Source organism: Schistocerca gregaria, chromosome 3 (assembly GCF_023897955.1).
Source record: "Schistocerca gregaria isolate iqSchGreg1 chromosome 3, iqSchGreg1.2, whole genome shotgun sequence".
Classification (NCBI taxonomy): domain Eukaryota; kingdom Metazoa; phylum Arthropoda; class Insecta; order Orthoptera; family Acrididae; genus Schistocerca; species Schistocerca gregaria.
In genome coordinates, this window is record NC_064922.1 from 184,573,087 (window position 1) to 184,598,514 (window position 25,428).

Here is a 25,428-nt window from a genome sequence, read left to right on the forward strand (position 1 = left end):
TGCAACTTATGTTGCAGTTATTGCATTTAATAATGGGAACGTCGGGAGGATGAAGGTATTAGAAAGAGTGGGCTTCAAGATAGGAAATGTTACTCAAGACATCCTGAGAAAAATAGATTTTCAGTGCGCCTCTGCAGCTGAAAAGTCAGTTGAAGCCCTGGTAAAGGAAAGAGACAGGTAACAAGAAACCAGAAGAGAAGCCTTGAAGGGAAAGACCACCCAGTGTACAAATGTGGTGCCTTCTGAAGAAGTGCCATAAGGGAAAAAAGTTAGGTTAAACTTTAAATTGCGTTTCCAGAAAAGATTGTTTTTTAAAGTTTATGTCCCATTTCCTCACATTCTAGGAATGAATTATGAAGTTTTGTACACAGATTTCTGCAACCTAATAAACGTTGTCGAAAGAGAAAATTTTGAAATTCTGACTGCAATTGAGATATGGGGCAAAGTATTTGGAATTTTGCATGAATTTAAAATTGTACTTGTGGAATTATATTTAAAAAAAATTATGAAAATTCTCCTATTTGACCCAAAAACCTCGCCGGCCATGGTGGTCGAGCGGTTGTAGGCGCTTCAGTCCAGAATCGCGCGACTGCTACGGTCACAGGTTCGAATCCTGCCTCGGGCATGGATGTGTGTGATGTCCTTAGGTTGTTAGGTTTGAGTAGTTCTAAGTTCTAGGGGACTGATGACATCATTTTTCTTGTAAAGCATGGTACAAAATTTCATTGCCATATCTCCAAAACTGTGGATTTGGTGCCTTTTTTAAATAGTGTGTGTTTTTCATCAACGTCCCCCTTTAAAAGCATGTTGGTCCACATTTGGAATGCAGTAGAGCAACGAGTCTGTACGGCATTGATTCGGCAAGTCCTCGAAGAGGTTTCCGGAGATATGTGGTACCAGCTTCTGCTATCCCGGCCCGACGAGTCAAAAAGTTCTCCGGAACTCATGGACCTAGATGACAGCCGCTAGGCAGCGCTCCGGTGTCCGGAATTAAAGCAACAATCCACTATTTCCCTGTACTGTATCTAATTCACGATATAATCATACGAACTATCAACAGATGTCCGTCCGATCGTGTCCTGCACGGAAGACGGCATTCTGGTCAACGTACAATCACGCCGACGATGACGTCAGGGTAACTTTCAACCGCGATAGTGTTTGCTGGGTAGTCCCATATCCACAGTCGCAGTGTACACAGTCACCGACGGTGTAGTATGGCACAGAGAAGACGCTTGCCAGGCTCTCTGCGGCGGAGGACCATGGGAAGAATGGAAGCAGAAGAATGTGGCTCGATGGATTAATGTGAGTCGTTCTGTTGTTTTTCGGACGTGGCAACAGTTTATTGAGCTCGAAACTGTATCCCAAAGACGAGGGCGTGGTTCACCACGTGTAACATCAGAAAGAGAGAACCGTTATTTGGCTGTAAGGGCACGACGGTACCGTCTTAGTACTGCACGGCAACTGGCTTCTTACTTCACAGCACCCACAGGACGTGTTGTAGCGAGGCAAACGGTGTACAGAAGGCTTAGGCAGAGTGGCATTTACTGTCGAATACGTGTTGTTTGTGTACCTGTGACGTGTCTTTACAGAAGGTGTGAGGGTACTGGTGTGTAGTATCTGTAAGTGGTTGTTCTTTGGAGGGCGACAGTGCCCAGTGGCACAGAGAGTCGCAAGCAGAGGCAGTTGTTGAGAGGCCTTGGAAGGTGTAGGCTGTGTGAGCCAAAGGCGGTTGCGTAGCGAAGGATTTATCTCTATGTTTAATAGTAGTGGCACACAATTTGAATAATAGTGTGTTTATGTTTGTGCAGTGTGATAAAGGAAATAAATTAAATTTTACCAGTTCTCAATGCGTCTCCATCAGTTAGTACCACACCATTGCATTTAACAATGAACGAAGTCTCGATATACGTGGTCAACTACAACAAGAGGATTGTAGCATAATAATCATTAATTAACCCATATAACCTCCAAGATGCAGGGAGCTTATAAAGGGAACGTCTAGAGTGGAGCTGTCAACATGCCACCTGAACAGTCGAACAGTGGCGAATGTTCTTCTCACAGATGAATCCCGATTTGGTGTGGACAGAGATTCTCGACGGATTCGCATCTGGAGGTAATGTGAAACACGATTTTGGGACCCAACCATTGTGGAAAGAAACTGATATCGAGGATGATCCCTAAAGGTGTGGGCAGGGATTATGTTGACCACTCGAAACACCTCTTCATGCAATTGTGCGATTAAATTGGCAAGGTTTAACTGCTGTCAGGTATCGCGACGAGATGTTGGGACCTCATATGCGGTTTCCGCGAGGTGCTGTGAGTCCAGACTTCGTACTGCTGGACGGTAATGCTCGACCTCATAGAGCACGCGTGGTTGATGTTTCATTGGAAACGGAAGATACTGCACGATTGGCGTTGCCTTCTCACCCTCCCGATTTGAATTCCATAGAGCATGTCTGCATCACGTCACCATCCACCAATCACTCTCCAAGACTTGCGAGCAGCGCTGCAGGAAGAATGGGCGTTATTACGTCAACATGAGATTGATGACATTATTCACAGCATGCCCCGTCGTTTTTCAGACCTGTTTTGTTGCCAGATGTGGTCACACTTCATACTGAGTGCATTAATTAGCTATCGGAATGTGTGCGTAAATCCGTTACATTGCAAGAAAAGAAGAATATTTTTGTCTACCTTTACCCATGGTGCAGTTGTTTACGCTCTGTATTCTTTAAATTGTTTCTTCTTTACTATCACCTGGTTATGCTGTTTTGTGGCAAAATAAACGCAACCTTACAAAATTTCGGTTTGTTGCGTTAATTTTGGACACCAGTGTATTTGCGAGCGCTGCTGTCGCGGCCTCAGCGCTAGGCGTGGGCCTCGTCCCCCATGCCAGCCTATCGGTGTCTACAGCCTCGCTATTAAGCAAGCAGCACGAGGGCCCACACCTCAGTCATCTTCGCCTAGGCTTTCGTATTGTTCATTTTATCCAGCGCTGCTTAGTTCTTGATATTGCTACGTCTAAGTTCTCGAGTTGGTTCACGCTGTAGCCTTGTCATTCTGACGAGCTGTCTTTTTTGTTTGTCCTTCTCTGTTGTTGTCTTTGATGTGAAAGTCGATGGCAGCATGTCATGACCTCACACAAATGCAGGATGCTTTTCGATCAGTACCCCTGGGATTTGCAGTGGAATGATAGAAGCTAGCACGAGTGGCGTGGTTGTAGGAATCTGGAACATTCTATAATAATCAGTACTGGAATACTTTAGTAAATAACTTTTACTTAACTTCATCCTGCTGCTGCATTCCAGGAACATAACTAATAACAGATATTTTTCTTGAGTACAAATGACCCATTAACAAACATTAACTGGTTATACAACAAGCAAAATAACACAATTATGGTATTACGTGCGTAATACATTCACGAACTAGAGGCTGCGAACCTAGCGAGCTGAAGGCTATTCTAATCTGACTTCGCTCACGATCTGTCGCTGACTCGACCGGTGCGCATCTGCAAGTTCCTGTCCGTGCCATACGGCGGTGCTGCAAGCGCCAGTGAGTACAGAGAGGTTGCAATTGCTGGACCGCTATCAGTTATCGCAACATTTAGCGTGGTGTCTAACGTTGACACCTTCGGGGTGCACCAAGCCACGTGATGCCAATTGAGGAGCTACTCGACCGAATAGGAGCGGCGCCGGTCAAAGAAAACCACCATAACGACCGGGAGAGCGGTGTGCTGACCACACGCCCCTCCTATCCGCATCCTCACTGAGGATGACACGGCGGTCGGATGGTCCCGATGGGCTACTTGTGTCATGAAGCCGGAGTGCTTGTGCTTTAACGTTGACACCACAGTCTTTCTGTTATTCCCGGCCTCTCACCGTTGGAGCCCTTAGCGGTTTGGCCAGTGTTTCCTGGTCGCGTCCGATTCTGGTCACTAAAGTAATGCAATTCCCATAAATTACGGGTCAATGGTTTGTGGATGAAGAGCCGGCGCCCGATAGCGCCTCATATGTATTCATTTGGATCAGATAAGGCGAATTTGGTGGCCAAGGCGTCGCCTTGATTCCGGAATCATGCTCCGTCTGGGTAACGAACGTATACAGACACGACCGTCGACCTGACGTATCAATAACCGTGATTCATTCGATCAGGTGAAATGTTTCTATTGACGCACCCTTCAGTTACACTCATCCTGTATCCACTGCAATCGTAATTGATTATCCCGTTGCGTTAATATGGGAACACACTGTGGTCATGTACTACAGAGCCCCGTATTCGACAATGTGGGCTTAACGGTGTGTTCCTTAGCACTTGTGCCCGGACCAGCATCATACGCCTTCGTCAAATCTGCCACAGATCGCCGCCTATCCTGCTTTACAGAGCAGGTAAGTCTCCGACCTCCACGTTTTGTGGTGAGGCGTCGACGCTCAGCACCTTGTCGCCCACTCGTGTGTGCTGCTTCGTGACATAGTTTTGTTGACACGAATCGTTTGTGAATTTTGGTTCCTTGCCATGGCGCTCTCTAGCTGGCAAAGTTGATGAAAAAGGCCGGAGCGCCCGCCAGAGGAATCTGGTGTGATTCTCCGAGTGGGAAGATTGCCTGCAGAGTAGCAAACTGACTGTCGCAACTGACTAGTGAGTGATGGCTCCGAATGCAGTTCTACCATATGGGAAGAGGAGTGGCGTATGGTGTTACTGATTGCAGTGGTACATGCAGCATGCTGATTGTTTTCATCTGCCTTGGTATTAGGCACAGTGCACTGTGCTCTGGGGGTACAAAACGAAGTTTGTCAACAAAAACCTTGATGCATCTATTTAAGAGTAATCCATTTTCCATGAGGGAACGAGCGGTTTTAGCCGCTTCTGTCTGGAACCGCGCGACCGCTACGGTCGCTGGTTCGCATCCTGCCTCGGGCATGAATGTGTGTGATGTCCTTAGGTTTGTTAGGTTTAAGTAGTTCTAAGTTCTAGGCGACTGATGACCTCAGCTGTTAAGTCCTATCGTGTTCACAGCCACTTTTTGAACATGTATTGGATAGAAGTGCTCTACCCAAACACATAATTAGTGTAAATGGTACATTTTGGCTTTCCACCACTCATGGCTTTTCATAGGACAGGTTCTGGTAAAGTTGGGCTCATATACTTGGAAAGGGAAGAATTATATCAGGTCTTGTCCTACCCTGCATACAGGGCTCCAATTTTGTTGCTAAGATGGGGTTTGTCTTGGACTGGACGCGTAATAACATTCATTTCAGTAATAGATCAGGCACTAAGATCTTCTTTTGCCAGCACATTGAATGACGTGCCAAGTCTATAGGAAGTGAATGCAAGTAGCCCTGCCCTAGTAGATAGTCCACAGCAACACCAAATGAATCCTTTGATCGTCTGGATGGCGCGGTTAAAGAGAAAAAGGCATTTGCCACGAGTTTCCCGACTTGTTAAGTTTTGAGCGAGGGACTACCTACTGAGCTGAGGTTAGAGAAGCTATTCTGGAGGAAAGAAACTCAGAATACGTTTTCTCCACCGCGAAATATTGAAAGAGCTGATAGACTGCATGTTGACAAAGGGGATAATTCGTCCTTCTGCAGCACCTATATTTTTAGTGCGCAAGTCAAATGGCAAGGATAGATCTGTGGTCGACTGCAGAGAGTCAAACAAAAAATCTTTCCACAATCAATCTCCTTGCCATATTTATATTACAGTTTTGGATAGTCTAAGGGAGAAAAAGCTTTTGCTGCCCTGAATGTTAGCCAAGCACGTGACCAAATACCGTTAGCAGAGAAATCTATGTTCTTTCAAGACTTTCGACTGCTGGAATATTTATAAGTTTAATCCATTCGCTCTGTCAACTGAATCAGTTACACTCTCTCAATTAATGGACCAACTACTTTTTGATATTACATTTTCATGTGTCTGCAATTGTTAGACGATTTAGTCATCTGTAGTAAGACTACACAAAAACACGTTCAGTGCTTAAGTATAGGTCGACTCTTACACAGAAGATTACAACAACTAGCCACTTTTTTCAGTGCTATTTATTCATTTAAACAGCGCCGTTACCCGTTTCGCACCGACAGGTTCATCTTCAGACGGCTTGAGAGAACGTTTTACCTGTCTCGACAAAGTAAGTCGTATGGTGAACTTAGGTAAAATGAAGTTAGCGTGTCCGATGATGCTGGTCTGGGGCCTGTGGTCTCGCCGAAAAGTATTAAAATAAATCTGGAACCGACAAAAGTCATCCTGGACTTCATGGCTCCCAAAAATAGTTATAACTTTGTAATATGCCACTTTACAGGAACAGCAAACTTTTTTTGAATTTTTTTCTGTATTCGAGCACAAACCGCCATCATTGAATGATTTATGTAAAAAAAAAAAAAAAAAGTCGGGAGTTTGAGTGGAGCGAATTCCAGAATGCCCTTTACAGGGTTGAAGCAAGCGTTAACTGTGGCTTCAGTACTAGCATTACCAGATTTTCATAAAAAGTTTGTAGTTGAAACTGATGCGTCAATGTTGGCAATTTGAGCATTATTACCGCAAGAAAGTGATGAATATAGACACACTATAACTAGCGCTGAAAGAGCCCTCAATTATTTTAAATTAATTATTTGGTTTATGAAGCTGAAGCTTTGGCGAAGGTATTTGGTCGGTAAAAATTTAAATAATATTGTGAACATGCACATTTCCATTCAGAAACCTATAAGCAAGCTCTGAGTCGGGCATTGGGCAAATCTTACAAAATAATACCCATTGTCAGACGGGTGGTTTGGATATTGGCGTTAAATTTGGAAGTCTGTAACATTTGAGGGACTGACATCATACTCTTAGTAGAATGTTTGAGCAAGAAAAGCTAATGGAAGAACAGCTTCTACAACCTATTAGTTTGATACTCACTGATTCGCCCAAGTTATTTAATGATATTAGAGAATCCCAAGATAACGACCCAAATATTTGTGCCATTAAAGAAAGGTCAGAGAAGGGTGAGGAAGTGAAAAGTATTCTAGGAATCATGACGTTTTATGCTGTAGAGCTCAATATATTTTTAAAAAAAAACCTAAATTTTGGTCCCTCAGGAACCGGTTTCATATATTTTCACCTACTTTCATGAATCACCAGTGGGAGAGGGTTGGACGTTTAGATATATTTAACACATTATGGAAAAATATTATATGGCGAAACATAGAAGCAGATATTGAGAACCTAACTGCGGTTTGTAAAACCTGTGCTAACAGTAAACCGGTGCAGATTTCAGAAATGAAGTTTCTATTATCTAAACACATAGGAAATACATCTGATAAAATGAATATTGATTTTTAGGACCATTTCCAAGATCCAAAAATGGTAATTGTTATATATTAGTTTGTGTTGACACATTTTCGCACTTCGCTTAGTTTTATTCAGAAGGGCGGCTACCTTTAAGACTATAACTCAAGTGTTGCAAACCATACTTGTAACTACGATGTTCACTGACAATACAAGGTGCTTTGCCTCTTATATGTTCAAACTTTTTGTCTGGATATGGGTATCAACTGTAGTACAACAATCCCTTATTGTCATAACCTTTCCTATGCAGAAAGGGTAAATAGGAATCTACGCTCAGTGTTAATGGCGTATCACAGTGAAGATCAGATGTCGGAATATCGCTCACTTCTGTAGTTGATGTTGGCCTTTTAACACGGCCAGACATGAGTCACCAGGCCACACCTGCAGAGTTTAAGTGAAGAATTGTGACTTAATCTGTCAATTGATGACCTGATGCCAGTGAAAGTCTGTCCTAAGCAATTGGTTGCTTAAGGAGAAAAGCAGAAACTAACACTAAACAAGCACATATTCGTGAGATGCAGTGATACAGCAGAAGACAAAAGCCAAATCCTTACATGGCAGGGGATAAAATTCGGTGAAGAATTTTTGATAAAAGTACTGAAACGCCTCTACCTCGTTTTAGTGGCAGATGGAAATTGTATGTTTCTTAACCCCAGTAACATTACTGTTCTTAAATGCTGAGCGAAAATGTACCTTTAGAGTTCACCTTTCTCAGGAAAAGCTGGTAGGTGGTAGTATCAGTAATTGATGGTATGTCTTCTGGCATCTAGTGTGCTGCCGTGTACTACGGCGATAATCCAAGGCTTGTGAGGGGAGTGAGTACCACTTTGTGACATATTTTCACTGTCACGAGCATTGGAGGTTTTTGTTTCCGAGCTGTATCGCACTCTAGATTGTCAACCCGGGAATGAAGACCAAAGCAGTCGGCAGGGGTGTCTGGTGCGTCTCCAAATGGGAAGTTTCCCTAGCTGAGTAGTAGAATGACCACTGCAAGTGGCTTGCGAGTGGTGGCTCCGAGGGCAAATCTACTGTTGGGCAGTCGGTGGTGTCACTGATTGCGGCAGTGTCTGCAGCACGTTGTTTGTTTTCATCTGCCCTGGAATGTGCCGTAGTGCACTATGTTGTGGATGTACGAAACTGTCTCAACGGAAACCTTGGTGCATCTATTTGAGACTGGTCCAATTTCCATGAGGGAATGTGTTGTGGATAGATCCACTCTATGGAACGTAAGTGGTACATTCTGGCTGTTCCATACCTATATGTCTTCTTAATTGTAGACTGTGTTCCTGGTTTTTCCTCTTTACAACTCTTGGATTTGTTAGGGTGGCTTCGGGGTTTGTTTCCAGACTCGTGGCGTATTTTTGTACCAGTGGCCTAGAACAACGCCACTCTGATTGGTTACATCCACTACGAAAACAATTAGTCATACATAGGGGGCGGCGGTGAGATGGAAATTGTTGTCACCGTGGGTATTGCGGGTTAAGGTGCCTTGCATATATGAAAGGAATGGTGTACTGGGCAAGAGTTGACCTGCGTGTTTTTTGTGCTCAAGTTACTTAAAATCTGGATCATAAAAAGGAGCAGGAAGTGTTAATATGCCTCATATAATCATTTATTTCAAGCGAGAATTTTGTTTTTGTTAAGAAATTGAATGTTATGATTTCTTGAGGACTGTAAGTTTATATGGTGGCTCACATATCAGGTATTTTATGAAACACTGTGTTAAGTTTGTTCATTGCTATGACTATTTAACTTTTATTTCCAAGTTGGAAGAGTGTGATTAGTATCTTAAATGTGCGCTTAGAAGGAATTTAATTCCCTAATGCCTCATAGAACTGTAGCTTATACCTTGGCCAAATTATAATGTGATACATCTTCCAGATGAGCAAAGTGTTCATTGTGTAGTATTTAAGTGGGTGATCAGAAGGAGAGTATGTATTTAGGTACATGTTAAGTTGCAGTGCACCGTTCATTTCCGAAGAGTGAAGACAGCTACTCACTGTATGTTAAATAGTCGTTCTCCACTTTATCTACCCATTTATCCCTCCCACTACCGACCAGTGTAATGCATGATTTCACCATCCTCAAATCACTTACCACAGACACTCACGACAATAGAGCGTGAACAGCCCACCTGCTTCGCTGTTGTCGAGATTCTTGTTCCCAGACGCCGGGCCACAACAATCTGTTCTATATCATAGTAGGTTTCTCCATTTGTGGCCCGTATCGCCGCTACACTGAGACACTATTCGTCTGTGTTCCCTTGTACCCTTTCCTTCCCGCGTACATGTTCCTAACGCCATCAGGTGTCATTCAGTCTCTCGATGGGCTGTGGTAAAAACATTTTGGCTCATAATTTTAATGGGAAGAAGACATGAATGACGTGTTGGGTGATTTTGGGGTGTATAGAGTGCTACACCAAGTGGCCAGCCCCGGCATAAACAATGACTCTAACCCGGCTAGGAATCGAGTGAAACTGAGCCTGGACGGTATCAAGCTATTCTTTCTGCAATACAGAAGATTCAGAGTTTTAATTAAAATTCTGCATCTCAGCAGCAAGTGAAGTTGTCTACTCGTTATTCGATGCTGCTTCAACGCTATGCCAGAGTTCATCAGCGGAGTCTCTCGGCATTCCGAAACCAGATGTCCTCAATAGGTGAGAGATATTGAGAACTTTCTGACCGGGACAATAGTCGATAATCTTCTGTATCGATGAAAGGGCGTACATACACGGCTGCGAGGGGACCCCTCCACCCCCATAAGCCCACCCCCCCCCCGTCCCGCCATAGCTCTCAAAAAATGGTTCAAATGGCTCTGAGCACTATGGGACTGAACATCTGAGGTCATAAGTCCCCTACAACTTAGAACTACTTAAACCTAACGAACCTAAGGACTTCACACACATCCATGTCCGAGGCAGGATTCGAACCTGCGACCGTAGCGGTCGCGCGGTTCCAGACTGAAGCGCCTAGAACCGCTCGGCCACCCTGGCCGGCATAGCTCTCAGGGAAAGGAAAAGATATTATGTAGACACGTGTTTTTCTGTCAAGAAAATGACATAAAAGCCGCTATGACCTAGGTTTGTAACAGGTTTAGAGTTGATACTACCTAGGATACTTAAAGGTTTCCACAATATTAAAAATACTCCAAAACCTCAGATCTTGACTCCCCCCTCCCTGTCTCTCTTCCTACAAACTATCGTCTGAGCGCCCTTGTATCGAGGTAGCACAGGACTGGCAACACGTGGTCTTCTGACATCTACAGGTGTTGGTCAAAAATATGGAAACACCGCGAGAAATGGAGACGTTAGCCAACCTTGTAAGTTTCGCCGTAGTATCTGACCACGGACGGCACCTGTGCAATGTTCTCAACACGTTCCATGCGTCAGTCTCGTCAGAGCAGTGGTCTTTGTAGTTGTGACTGCATTATGTTGGAACTAAGTGAATTCGAACGTGAAGAAATCGTTGGTAATCGTATGGTGGATGCTCCCGCAACGAAGGTACTGCAGTGTTTGGTGTTTCACGGGACACCATATCGAAGATTTATGCCGCGTACAGGGAAAGCGGGAAAAATCGTCCGCTAAGTCAAAACGCGGAGGGACCTGCATGTTAAATGATCGTGATGGACGATTAGTACAGACGACTGTGACGACAGATAAGAGAACGACAGCTGCAAAAGTCACTGCAGAACAGGACGTCGCACTCGCAAACCCTGTCAGTACAAAAAGTACACGAAAGGAGCTCCATCAGCTGGGCATCGCAGGGCAACCTGGAATTCCAAAAGCAGTCATCGGTGAAGCAAATGTGGTGCTGAAGGCAAACCTCGACTATGGAGCAATAGAAGAACATCATTCGGTGGAATGTGTCTGGTTTCACACTGTTTCCAACTTTTGGCCAAATTTAGGTCTCAAGAGTGAAACACGGCCAGGGATCGTTGAAGATATGGGAAGCCTTATCGAGGTATTCTATGACCCCCATGGTTACCCTGCAATGTTGCATTACTGCCAAGGGTTGCGTGGCTATTTTGGTTGTTCGTATCCATCCTATGCTATAATATTTGGTTCCAATGGTGATGCAGTGTTCTAAGACGACAGGGGCGCCTGTTCACACAGCTCGCGTGGTCGACGATTGGTTTTGTGAGCACGAGGATAAACTGTCGAATCTTCCCTGGCCACCAGACATCGATAACGTTAGGCCTTTGTGGTCTACGTTGGACAGAAGGGTGCGGGATCTCTATCCAGTTTCATCATCGTTGCCTGAATTTGCCACAGTTTTGCAAGAGCAGTGATGTAGCGTTCTCTTAGACCATACAGGACCTATATTTACCAATTCGGTGCTACTGGAAGCAGTTTTGAATGCCAACGGTTTTCGAAAGTCGTATTAGGCATTGTAATGTGTTGTGATTTTGGTGTTTCCGTATTTTTGTCCAACTACTAGAATTCAAATATAATATCACCCAGACATCGAAGTAGTCCGTGTTCGATGACATTAACATGTGATAGATGTAACGGCTGCAGTCCAAATTACCAACTATGTGAGGAAGAGTTGTTGTATATCCCATGGAAATGGTTCAAATGGCTCTAAGCACTATAGGACTTAACATCTGAGGTCATCAGTCCCGTAGACTTAGAACTACTTAAACCTAAGTGACCTAAGGACATCACATACATCCATGCCCGAGGCAGGATTCGAACCTGCGACCGTAGCAGCCGCGTGGTTCCGGACTGAAGCGCCTAGAACAGCGGCCGGCGTATATCCCATCCACCCCATAAGTTCACTCCTGATTATGACCAGTATGACATTGGAAAATGTGATCTGTCAGCGTTTACTTCCTCGGAGCTTCCGCACACGCTTACGTCTATCGAGATAGAAAGCTAGGTATATAGCCTATGTCCTTGTCAGTGCAGTTAAATGTGCCTCGAACGAGCTTCAAAGCATAAATATGCATGTGACTGAATGACGTTTACATTCACTGTACAGACTACATGTACCATAAGTGAAAACAGCTCTAAGAATATATATTATTGGCCAAGTAAGCATCCAAACATTTAAAAAACGCACTTCCATATTTTTCACAATTCCGTCTTCTGTTTTTGTCTCAGTGACGAAGATATTTCAGCAGAATTTGCGTACATGAATCGTCAGATAGTACGTACCACAACTGTTTAGACGAAACATTGCCAAAGTAACGTTAGTCTCTCTCTCTCTCTCTCTTCATAGATGAGGCAACCGAAGTCATGAATACTGGAAAATAGGCTTAAACTTCCTTAGCTATGCTAACGTGTTTATGGATTTCGGCTATTTGATAGTTTTATGGTTGTCCAACATTTATCCAGAGTTACTTCTGCGCTATTAAATGGACGCAGATAACATGTTCGTCTGATCTCAACAAAGTGACTACAGTACACTGTCAAACCATGATGGTTGGTATAGTTCACTGCTGGGTTATATGTGGACTTTTAAAGTCAACAACCCGTCTCTCCTGTCATGTTGAGAATGTGAATGTGATGCGGTTTTAACATTTAAAGTATTCGAGAATAATGAATATTCTCATGTTAATATTGATCCACACATCGCAGCTTGGTAGGATAACTTCATACATATGAATGAAATGTGCTGTGCCCTTCAACAGGGGCGAAAACGGTATCTGTTGGAGATCAATGAACATCTGGCACACGCTTCTCTTTCAATATTCATTGAACGCAATATTTCACCTTAAGGAAATTCTCTTAAGCCATATATATATATATATATATATATATATATATATATATATATATATATATATATATATATATATATATTTCTTCCCATACTACTTTCTCCATTCTACCCGTTCATTTTATTTTGTATTTCCATACTTTATGCTATTGTAAATGTATTGCAAGTTGTTGTATATTATAGTGTACCATCATGTATAAGTCTTACCTAAAGTACAGTGTAATTCTTCATACTTACTGAAAATTTAGCTTTTGAATTTTTAATCATGTAACAGATATCAATGCTTTATTTTCATCATTATTTCCCATGTAAAATACCTTTTCAGATTATTTTACAATAGTCTTGTTTTCATTTTATTTATTTTTGTTTTTTTTTGTGTTTTTAATTTCAGTTGCTATATAGGCTATTCTGTTGTTGTAGCACATGTGCATCTCTTCTGTTGATTGTAATTCTTTATATTCATCTGCCATTTGTGTAAGAGGACATACTTAAACTGCTACAAATTTAAATTCAGGTGTAGTGTGATTTATCTTTGTTTTTATTGTTCTTCTCTTCTTATTCTTCAAACACACACACACACACACAGACAGAAAGAGGGACGCGGGTGGGGGGGGGGGGGGGGGAGGGGGAAGAGAAAGAGAGAGAGAGAGAGAGAGAGAGAGAGAGAATGTTTTCCCATTGTTTAGTCGTAATGTTTTCTTGTAGGTTCCCTTCACCTTTATATACTGCTTAGTTTAAATACTTTAATTATGTTGCAATTACACCGGCCGTTGTGGCCGAGTGGTTGTAGGCGCTTCAGTTCGGAACCGCTCTGCTGCTATGGTCGCAGGTTCGAATCCTGCCTTGGACATGGATGTGTGTGCTGTCCTTAGGTTAGTTAGGTTTAAGTATCTCTAATTTCTAGGGGACTGACGACCTCAGATGTTAAGTCACATAGTGCTCAAAGCCATTTGCTACAATTGCACTGTCAAATACGAATTTTTTTCTTTTTGGTGCCTCACTTCCTAGCTGTAATATATTTTTCTAATTTGGGCACCATTACTGTGACATCTTTGATGACGATATTCAGCTGCAGCACTGATGATGGCCTTGTAGGAAAGCACAAAAACGGTTACTTAGTTAAGTAACTTAGTACTGTATAATGCCCATATTTTTGCGCTTTTCATCCATAAATAAAATTGTTAATAGGTGGGGTAGTCATAAGCCCTTATTTACCACTGAGAAAAAATTAATTTAGCTCATTATTTGTTTGTAGGTACATGTCTGTAGTTCTGGAACATATTGAAATTCCGTAGACTCACTACTGTAGCAGGCCATAGAGAAGGCGAAACAAAATGGCACAGCCAAATACTGAAGTGCAGTATCGTGCTGTTAAGTCTTTGGAGGGGAACAACACTGCAACAACCCATCCTGAGATGGTGGAAGTGCGCGGCAACAGTGCACTATTAAACGACACGGATGTCAGCTGGCGCAGATGCTTCGACTGTGAACAGACGACTGTGAACGGGGCAGAATGAAGTATCAGACCATTTCTCTGTGAAGACCTGGACATGATATGAGGTGTGGAGATACTGGTGCTCAAACACTGGCGTATGACAATCGAGTTGTGGAAAACGTCGAAATCAGTCATGGATCAGTTTCCATCTTGCACGATGGTAGAGCACTTTCCCGCGAAAGGGCAAAGGTTCCGAGTTCGAGTCTCGGTCCGGCACACAGTTTTAATCTGCCAGGAAGTTTCATCTTGCACGATGTTCTGAACACCGATGGCCGCTGGGTTCTGCGAGTACTCTCCCCCATTTAAAAATCCGGTAGTATCGAGGCAGGATCTATGCCAAGGCAATTCAGATGACTTTTTTAGCCGACTAGTCACTGCGGGTGAATGGTGTGTGTGTCACTATGACTCCAAGACAAAGTATCAAACAAGCAATGGAAACATGTGGATTTGCCGCCGCCGAAAAAGGCGTAGACCCGACCATCATTAGACAAAGTGATGCTGAGTATTATACTGAGAGTGCCGTGGGTGGTGCTTACAAATCATAAACGCCAGGGAAACTGTCGCAGGAGTGTACTACAGAAGTCACCTGACTAGGATTTGGGAGATTGTCCAGACGGAGCTTGGCGGTAAGCTGTCCGAGAGGGCGTTTTTAGTATTCGGCAACGCCACAGCTCATTCTGTAACAGGATAAATTGACACACGCTGTGCCAAGTCTTCTAGTCTTCTTACGTGGCATAGTCTTCTCTTTTCCCCGTATGAAGAAAGTGCTGTGTGAATGGCACTATAAAAAAAAGAATGACAGAGAAGTGGTTTTCATTAACAGCCGAAAGGCATAATTCTACAGCCAAGCTCATCACCAGTGTCATCACTCGTTGGGAAAAATGTGTCACAATACAGGATGAATGTTTAAAGTATGACATTAAGGAACCACGGAAAGCTGATGCATTGTTTCTACACTACTGGCCATTACAATTGCTACACCACGAAGATGACGTGCTACAGATGCGAAATTTAACCGACAGGAAGAAGATGCTGTGATATGCAAATGATTAGCTTTTCAGAGCATTTATACAAGGTTGGCGCCGGTGGCGACACCTACAACGTGCTGACATGAGGAAAGTTTCCAACCGATTTCTCATACACAAAGAGCAGTTGACCGGCGTTGCCTGCTGAAACGTTGTTGTGATGCCTCGTGCAAGGAGGAGAAATGCGTACCATCACGTTTCCGACTTTGATGAAGGTCGTATTGTAGCCTATCGCGGTTTATTGTATCGTGACATTGCTGCTCGCGTTGGTCGAGATCCAATAACTGTTAGCAAAATATGGAATGTGCTGGATCCCAACGGCCTCGTATCACTAGCAGTCGCGGTGACAGGCATCTTATCCGCATGGCTGTAACGGATCGTGCAACCACGTCTCGAACCACAGATTGTGACGTTTGCAAGACAACAACCATCTGCAAGAACAGTTCGACGACGTTTCCAGCAGCATCGACTATCAGCTCGGAGACCATGGTTGCGGTTACCCTTGACGCTGCATCACAGACAGGAGCGCCTGCGATGGTGCACTCAACGACGAACCTGGGTGCACGAATGGCAAAACGTCAGTTTCTCGGATGAATCCAGGTTCTGTTTACAGCATCACGATGGTCGCGTCTGAGAATTTCGACATCGCGGTGAACGCACATTGGAAGCGTGTATTCGTCATCGCCATACTGGCGTATACCCGGCGTGATGGTATGGGGTGCCATTGGTTACACGGCTCAGTCACCTCTTGTTCGCATTGACGGCACTTTTCACAGTGGACGATACATTTCAGATGTGTTACGACCCGTGGGTCTATCCTTCATTCGATCCCTGTGAAATCCTACATTTCAGCAGGATAATGCACGACCGCATGTTGCAGGTCCTGCACGGGCCTTTCTGGATACAGATAATGTTCGACTGCTTTCCTGGCCAGCACATTCTCCAGATCTCGCGCCAAATGAAAACGTCTGGTCAATGGTAGCCGAGCAACTGGCTCGTCACAATACGCCAGTCACTACTCTTGATGAACTGTGGTATCGTGTTAAAGCTGCATGGGCAGCTGCACCTGTACACAGCAATCAAGCTCTGTTTGACTCAATGCCAGGGCGTATCAAGGCCGTTATTACGACCAGAGTTGGTTGTTCTGGGTACTGATTTCTCAGGATCTATTCACCCAAATTGCGTGAAAATGTAATCACATGTTAGTTGTAGCATAATATATCTGTCTAATGAATACCCTTTTATCATCTGTATTTCTTCTTGGCATAGCATTTTTAATGGCCGGTGTGTATATTCAGGGGTAATAGGTTTCGGTCAACTGACCTTCTTGTCAGTGATTACCATTCCATCAGGCTGCAAGAAGCTTTCTTGGCGTCTTGCACTATCTGTCACATGTAGATGCCTGTTCGCTCCAAGACAAAAGAAAACGACCCACAACGAAGGATTTATACGAAGGGGACGGAATTCGGTAGAGATGATGCGCATGAGCAAACAAATGGTCACAATTTGAGAAAAAAATGGTTGATTTATTCAAAAGAAAGAATTTCATAAGTTGAACAAGTCAATAACGCTTTGATCCACCTCTGGCCTCTATGCAATCATTTATTCGGCTTGGCATTTATTGAATTGTTGGATGTTCTCCTGAGCGATGTAGCGCCAAATTCTATCTAATTAGAGCCCTAGATCGTTATAATCTCGAGGTGGTTGGAAGGCCCTACCCATTATTCTCCAAACGCTCTCAAGTGGGGGGGGGGGGGGGGGGGGGAGATCCGGCGACCTTACTGACAGGTAGGGTTTGGCAAGCGCGACGACAAGTATCAGAATCCCTCGCCGTGTGTGGGTGGCTGTTATCTTGCTAAGACGTAAGTCAAGGGTGGCTTGCTGTGAAGGGCAACAAAACGAGGCGTATAATGTCGCCGATATGCCACTGTAGTGTAAGGGCGTCGCGAATGACAACCAAAGGTGTACTGCTATGAAGAGAAATAGCACTGCAGACCGTCACTTCTGGTCGACGGGCCGTATGGTGGGCAATAGATCAGGTTGTTATCGCACCACTGTGCGGATGGTCTCCACACATGCCTTCGGCCTATAATTTCATTGACTGGAGCAGATTTGTCTTCAGTGACGAGTCCCGTTTCAAACTGAAGTCGGATGAGCTGCAAAGATCTGCCTAGAGTCGTTGCGACCAGCTGTGGGATACCAACCTCTCCGCCATAAACTTTTTCTCTTGAATAAATAATCCAACTTCTCTGAAATTGTAATCATTTGTTTGCCTGTACATGCAAATCACACTTGTCGATTTCTTTCCCTTTCAGATAATTCCTTCGTAGAACGTGTATGTGAAAGATGCTGCAATTGAAATGTACACTACTAGACATCGCCGGCCTGTGTGGCCGAGCGGTTCTAGGCGCTTCAATCTGGAACCGCGCGACCACTACGGTCGCAGGTTCGAATCTTGCCTCGGGCATGAATGTGTGTGATGCCCTTAGGTTCGTTAGGTTTAAGTAGTTCTAAGTTCTAGGGGACTGATGACCTCAGCTGTTGAGGCCCATAGTGCTCAGAGCCATTTCAACCATTTTGAACGACCAGCCATTAAAATTGCTACACCAAGAAGAAATGCAAATGATAAACGGGTATTCATTGGACAAATATATTATACTAGAACCGACGTGTGATTACATTTTCACGAAATTTAGGTTAATAGATCCTGAGAAATCAGTACCCAGAACAACCACCTCTGGCAGTAATAAAGGCCTTGATACGCCTGGGCATTCAGTCAAGAAGACCTTGGATGGCGTGTACAAGTACAGTTGCCCATGTAGCTTCAACAGGATACCACAGTTCATCAAGAGTAGTGACTGGTGTATTGTGACGAGCCAGTTGCTCGGCCACCATTGACCAGACCTTTTCAATTGGTGCGATATCTGGAGAATGCGCTGGCCAGGGCAGCAGTCGAACATTTTCTGTATCCAGGAAGGTCCGCACTGGACCTGCAACATGCGGTAGTGCATTATCCTGTTGAAATGTAGGTTTTCGCAGGGATCGAACGAAGGGTAGATCCACGGATCGTAACATATTCGAAATGTAACGTCCATTATGCAAAGTGCCGTCAATGAGAACAAGAGGGACCGAGACGTGTAACCAATGGCACCCCATTCCATCAGGGCGGGTGAAACGCCAATATGGCGATGTCGCCAAACACGGATGCGACCATCATGATGCTGTAAACATAACCTGGATTCATCCGAAATAATGACGTTTTGCCATTCGTTCATCCAGGTTCGTTTCAGGCGCTCCTGTCTGTGATGCAACGTCAAGGGTAACCGCAGCCACGGTCTCCTAGCTGATAGTCCATGCTACTGCAAACGTAGTCATACTGTTCGTGCAGATGGTTGTTGTCTTGCAAACGTCCCCATCTGTTGACTCAGGGTTCGAGATGAAGCTGCACTATCCTTTACAGCCATGCGGATAAGATGCCCGTCATCTCGACTGCTAGTGATACGAGGCCGTTGGGATCCAGCACGGCGTTCTGTATTACCCTCCTGAACCCAACGATTCCATATTCTGTTAAAAGTTATTGGATCTCGACAAACGCGAGCAGCAATGTCGCGATACGATGAACCGCAATCGCGATAGGCTACAATCCGACCTTTATCAAAGTCGGAAACGTGATGGTACGCATTTCTCCTCCTTACACGAGACATCATAACAACGTTTCACCAGCCGACCCCGGTCAGCTGCTGTTTGTGTATGAGAAATCGGTTGGAAACGTTCCTCACGTCAGCACGTTCTGGGTGTTGCCACCGGCGCCAACCTTGTGTGAATGCTTTGAAAAGCTTTTCATTTGCATATCACAGCATCTTCTTCCTGTCTGTTAAATTTCACATCTGTAGCACGTCATCTTCGTGGTGTAGCAATTTTAATGGCCAGTAGTGTAATTTGTGCCAAAGAATCTTTCGTTAATTTAATGTAACGCCCATCAGTGACTTGAGGATATCGAATCTCTGTGAGGAAAGACACTTTACAGTTGCTTGTAGTTCTTTCACGGCATCGTTCTTTAAATGCAGTATGGTTCGGGAGGAATAGCATTTATCTTGTGTGTTGGTAGCAGAGACTAATCCGAAAAGCTCTTCCAGTAACACAAGAAACTCGTTTTCAAGAAGGTGCTGATAACGAGGCCCGATGCACTTACTCAGTATTAGAAATCAACTATCACACCACAGCAAACAAGCCCAAAGAAGCGGCTTTGAATATGTGTCTCGACAAAGGCATGTGGATATCGTCGGGCCACCAACGTAAGTTAGAGTGTTACTGGTACCAGTGCTGTTGATACCGTCAAAAATGAAAGTGACTTCATCAGTAAACAGTATTAACCGGATTGCTCGGCGATTTACAATTATCTGACGACAAGATCCAATCGTCTCTTTTCGTCTCGTTTTCGGTGTTGAATCCGCTGTAAATGATGATAGAGACTGCGCAAAGGTTATGTCTACCATACTGATGTGTGTTGAACGCCGATACCTGTAAAACTTATACGTGTGCTTGTTGATGACTAAGTTCTACCGGCTGTGTAACGTCTTCTACAGCATCCACACTCTTTTTCATTCGTGCGGTAAGGTGAAATATGACTGCTGAGAAGGGCGTCAGTCTCACACAGTTTAGTGAAGACACAAGCAAACATTCCTAAATGTTAGTACAGGGATCTTAGGAAATCATCTACCGTATTTTGTACAAGGAGCATTAGCCCTTCCATTCTAAAACCCATTCACAAATACCTAATCGATATACTCAGCATTTGTAAAAACGTTGCTGTATTCAAGCATGCAGAATTGGCCAACAAATCACAAGCACAGGTAAAAAGAATAAGTTATTGGCTCTAAGCACCATGGGATTTAACGTCTGAGGTCATCAGTCCCCTAGACTTAGTACTCAAACCTAACTAACCGAAGAACATCACACACACCCATGCAGGATTCGAACCTGCGACCGTAGCAGCAGCGCGGTTCCGGACTGAAGCAACTACAACCGCTCGATCACAGAGGCCGGCGAATCAATTATATAAATTTAACAACTGCTTGAACTTGCATACAAAAATCACACTCAGTAAATAAAGCAATAAACCCTTAGGACCTGGAGTACCAAAAGGCGAAATGAAAATTTGACTCTGTAACCAGTTGTATCACCGTAAACAATAAAATCTGAACACACCTCATAAGAAATACTATCATATTTTAAAATAATTACTATTTCTCCTGAAACGTCCCGCACATATTGAAGGTGCACCCCACAATTTACAGCAAATATTAAGGATGAATATGTTGAAAAAGCGGACAAATAATTCTAAACCAGATTTTAAACCGTAAGACATTTCCGGTGCACACATGTACTCTGACGATTTTTTGGTTATCAACTGCAGACTGAAACTGAAGTACGAGTGATCGAAAAAAGGTAGAAAATGAAGGAATGGGACCTAGCTACATTGAAAGAATAGGAGGTTTTTGAGAGTTTCCGAGGGAACGTTAGGCAACACTTGACTGAAACAGGGGGTGAAATGCAGTAGAAGTCGAAGGGCAGTTTTGAGAGATTAAATTGTAAAGGCTGCAGAGGATCAAGTAGATAAAAAGCAAAGGTCTAGTAGGAGATATTAAAATGCTACTTTGTCTATTTTGTTTATAGGCCTCTCTTACACAGCCGTACAAGTAATATAGGTCATACAGTATACCATCTTTTGCGATTCTAGTGAAAGTCGAAAAGTCTTATTTTGCCTAAATAACACTTTTCTTACAGATGCAAACTGCGATACGTAACATATAAGCAGGAATGGCTAGAGGACAGATGAAAGGCTGTAGAAGTGTGAATAACTTGGTGAAAGATAGATACGACGCACACTAAATTTAAGAGATGTTTGTAGATAAACAGCTACATGAGTATCAAGAGACCGTAAGCCAGTATCGAGTAAAGAAGGGGAAGTTGAAAGATGGAAGAAATATGTGAAAGGAGTACATAAAGATATGATGGGAGGTATGATACTATGAGAAGAATCTGACGTAGCAAAGAAAGACCTAAGTGGAAACAAAGCTCATTGGGTAGACGAAATCCCTACAGAACTTATAAGACTCTTGGGCCAGTCAGCCTTGACAAAACTATTCCACCTGGTCTGCAAGACGTATGAGACAGTCGAAGTACCGTCAGATTTCAAGAACATTCCGAACTAGGCATGTGCAGGCAAGTGTGAATGTTATCGAAGTCATGGATGTAAAAGAGTGCCAGGATTTTTTTTTTTATGGAGGAACAGAAAAACTTCTAGGAGCCGACCTCATGGAAGATCAGTTTAAATTCTGGAGGAATGAAGGAAGTTACGAGGCAATACTGACTCTACGAGTTATCTTAGAAGGTAGGTTACAGGAAGATTTTTATAGTTTTTGTAGATTTGGAGAAAGCTTTTAACAGTGTTGGTTGGAATACAATCTTCGATATTCTGAAAGCAGCAAAGAAAAAATACAGGGAGCTTAAGTTTATCTACAACTTATACAGAAATCAGACTGCAGTTATAAGAGTGAAGGACATGAAAGGGAAGCAATAGTTCTGAAGAGAATGAGACAGGTCTGTAGCATTATCTCTGATGATATTCAAGCTTTTCGTTTAGCCAGCAGGAAAGGAAGTACAAGAAGAAATTTGCAAAAGAATTACATTTCAAGGAGTGTTAAAATTTTCGATGTCAGCCAACGACATTCTTTCAAAGGCGGATAAGGACTTGCAGCTGAACGGAGTGGATAGTGTCTTGAAAACAGATTATATGATGCAATAGAAGTTAAACAAGTAATGGAATGAATAAAATTAGGCGATTCTGAGAAAATTAGATTAAGAAATGAAACACTAAAAATAGTAGATGAGTTTCGCTATTGTGCCACCAAAATAACTGATGGTGGCCAAAGTAGGGGATACAAAATGCAGACTAGCTGGAGAGAGAGAATCATTTCTGAAAAAGAGGAACTTTTTAACATGTAACACAAATTGAAGTGTTAGATTAACTAATGAATAGGTACTCAACAGAAATGGAAGAAAAAGAAATTTATGGCACAACTTGACTAAAAGAAGGGATTTGTTCACGGTACACATACTGAGGCATCAATGAATCGTCAGTTTAATAATAGAAGAAAGTGTTGGGGTTGAAAGCTGTAGAGAGAGACCGAAGAATGAATACAGTGAGCATATTCAAACACATGTAAGTTATAGTAGTTACCTGGAGATAATGAGGCTTGCAAATGATGGACTGGCGTAGAGAGCAGCATCAAAACAGTCTTCGGACTGAAGATAACAACAAAATCAACAACAACAACATATACATAAGGATTAATGCTGTCGCCAAGTTTCATGGTGGTTTGCATCGGTAGATGCGTGGCCAATGCAGCGGGTTGCTAACCGAAGGGACCCGTGTTCGATTTCCGACCGAGTAGGAGATTTTCTCTGCTCGGGAACCGGGTGTTGTGTTGTCCTTACATTCGTATTGTCATAACTGATGCTACACTATTAAGACGGCTGTATAGGCGCATCCCGAAAGCCAACAAATTAAAAAAAAAAAAAAAGAAAGAAAAAAGTTACTTGGTTTCGAGGTTAGTCAAATGAAAACCTTAAATTTGTGATAACAAATAAAAATTTCGAGCCGTTATCCTGTAAGTTGATAAGAGTGCTACAAACAGCGTGCAGAATGGCCTGTAGATGGCAGCATAGTCCAGATGCACACATACCGTCGCAGTATCAGTATAAAGATGGCAGACGCACTTGCGACTTGCACCAGGGAAGAACAGCGTTCTGTTATTCTGTTTTTGCGTAGTGAAGGTGTGAAAACTATTGAAATTCATCGACGAATGAAGGTTCAGTACGGTGATGCATGTTTGTCACAGTAGCAAGTCTACGCATGGAGTAGGAAGTTCGCAAATGGTGTGACTTCAGTGGAAGATGCTCCTAGCCTGGTCAGGCACAACGAGTTGTGACTCCACAGAACATTGCAGCACTTGAAGCCATAGTGAAGGAAAACCGCCGAGTGACACTGAATGACATTGCAGCATGTTTACAGATTAGTGCCGTGCGGGATTAGCCGAGCGGTCTGAGGCGCTGCAGTCATGGACTGTGGGGCTGGTCCCGGCGGAGGTTCGAGTCCTCCCTCGGGCATGGGTGTGTGTGTTTGTACTTAGGATAATTTAGGTTAAGTAGTGTGTAAGCTTAGGAACTGATGACCTTAGCAGTTAAGTCTCATAAGATCCCACACACATTTGAACATTTTTTACAGATTAGACATGGGTCAGCACACCACATTGTGCATGATGTGCTCCAGTTTCACAAAGTGTCTGCAAGATGGGTGCCACGGCAGCTGACTCCTGAAATGAGAGAACAACTTGTTGATGCTTGTGAAGAACTTCTTCGGCGCTTTGAACAAGAAGGTGATGGCTTCCTTGCAAGAATCGTTACTGGGGACGAAACCTGTGTTCACTTCCACCAACCGGAAACGAAGAGAGCGAGCAACGAATGTCGTCATTCTTCATCAACAACACCAAAGAAGTTTCGAACAGAACCATCAGCAGGGAAGGTTATGCTGACTCTCCTTTCGGACGAAAAAGGCGTCATTCTGGAGCATTACATGCCTAGATGGACCACTGTCACCAGTGCCTCATACACACATCTCCTAAAAAGTCATCTGCGGCCTGCAGTCAAATCAAAGCGACGTGGATTACTGTCTGCAGGTGTCCTCTTACAACATGACAATGAAAGGCCCCACACTGCCCTTACAACAGTTGTAACAATCACAGAGGTGCATTTTGAGTGTCTTCCTCATCCACCGTACTCACCAGACCTTGTCCCAAGTGATTTCCGTTTGTTTGGACCACTCAAAGACGCAATGGAAGGAAAGAAGTTCCGTTATGATGAAGAGGTACGCCACGCGGTGCATGAGTGGTTGAGCGGTCTACCAAAAGAATTTTTTTCTAAAGAAATTTAATCACTTTGTAAGGGCTGGAGGACTTGCATTGAGCGTGAGGGATATCATGTTGAAAAGTGATACAGCTTTGTACCACTTCTGCACAATAAATAATATTTTAAAAAAATATTTAAGGTTTTCATTTGACTCACCCTCTTACAACAGCTTTTGGGGTTAGTAAGGTGTTTTTTCTCACATGTGGAGTTGCGTACCTTCGTGTTGGGGCTGGAGTCGTCGAAGGCGATGTTGGTAGCTCCATAGCTGTTGGAGCCACCATTCTCGACGACAAGGCGTCCGCGCATCTCTTTCATCTCGAGGCGGTCGAGCGATCGCTGGGGATTCAAGTTCTGGGAACTCTGCCTCCTGACGAGATGTGCTGTGTTGGCCATGGCGACTCTTGGTGTTGCTGATCACATGGTCAGCAACATCTGAAACAAGCACAGGGAAGCACCTCTAGGGCTTAGAGTTCAAAACGAATGTGTGGAACGAGAAAACACATGTGTAGGCGGTATCTTGTATGATGTTTATCACATATTACAGGGACCAATCTTAGGATACTGAAAAGAACAAATTGCGTATGACACTTGTAACTGTCGTGATATACAGTGACATCTACATCTATATGATAACTGTGCAATTCACATTTAAGTGCTTGGCAGAGGGTTCATCGAACCACAATCATAATATCTCTCTACCATTCCACTCCCAAACAGCGCGCGGGGAAATCGAACACCTAAACCTTTCTGTTCGAGCTCTGATTTATCTTATTTTATTTTGATTATCATTCCTACCTATGTAGGTTGGGCTCAACTAAATATTTTCGCATTCGGAAGAGAAAGTTGGTGACTGAAATTTCGTAAATAGATCTCGTCGCGACGAAAAACGTCTTTG

The 25,428-nt window shown here is 43.5% G+C and overlaps 1 protein-coding gene across 1 annotated transcript in view; it reads right to left on the bottom strand.

Annotated features, from left to right (window-relative positions):
• LOC126354816 (sodium-dependent neutral amino acid transporter B(0)AT3) overlaps nt 1-25,428 on the bottom strand; it is a 517,077-nt gene that overhangs the window by 141,149 nt on the left and 350,500 nt on the right. Inside the window, exon 2 of the mRNA XM_050004755.1 lies at nt 24,750-24,965. Coding sequence (XP_049860712.1) covers nt 24,750-24,926 — 177 coding nt within the window. The 5' untranslated portion in view covers nt 24,927-24,965. The remainder of the gene's footprint in view (nt 1-24,749; nt 24,966-25,428) is intronic.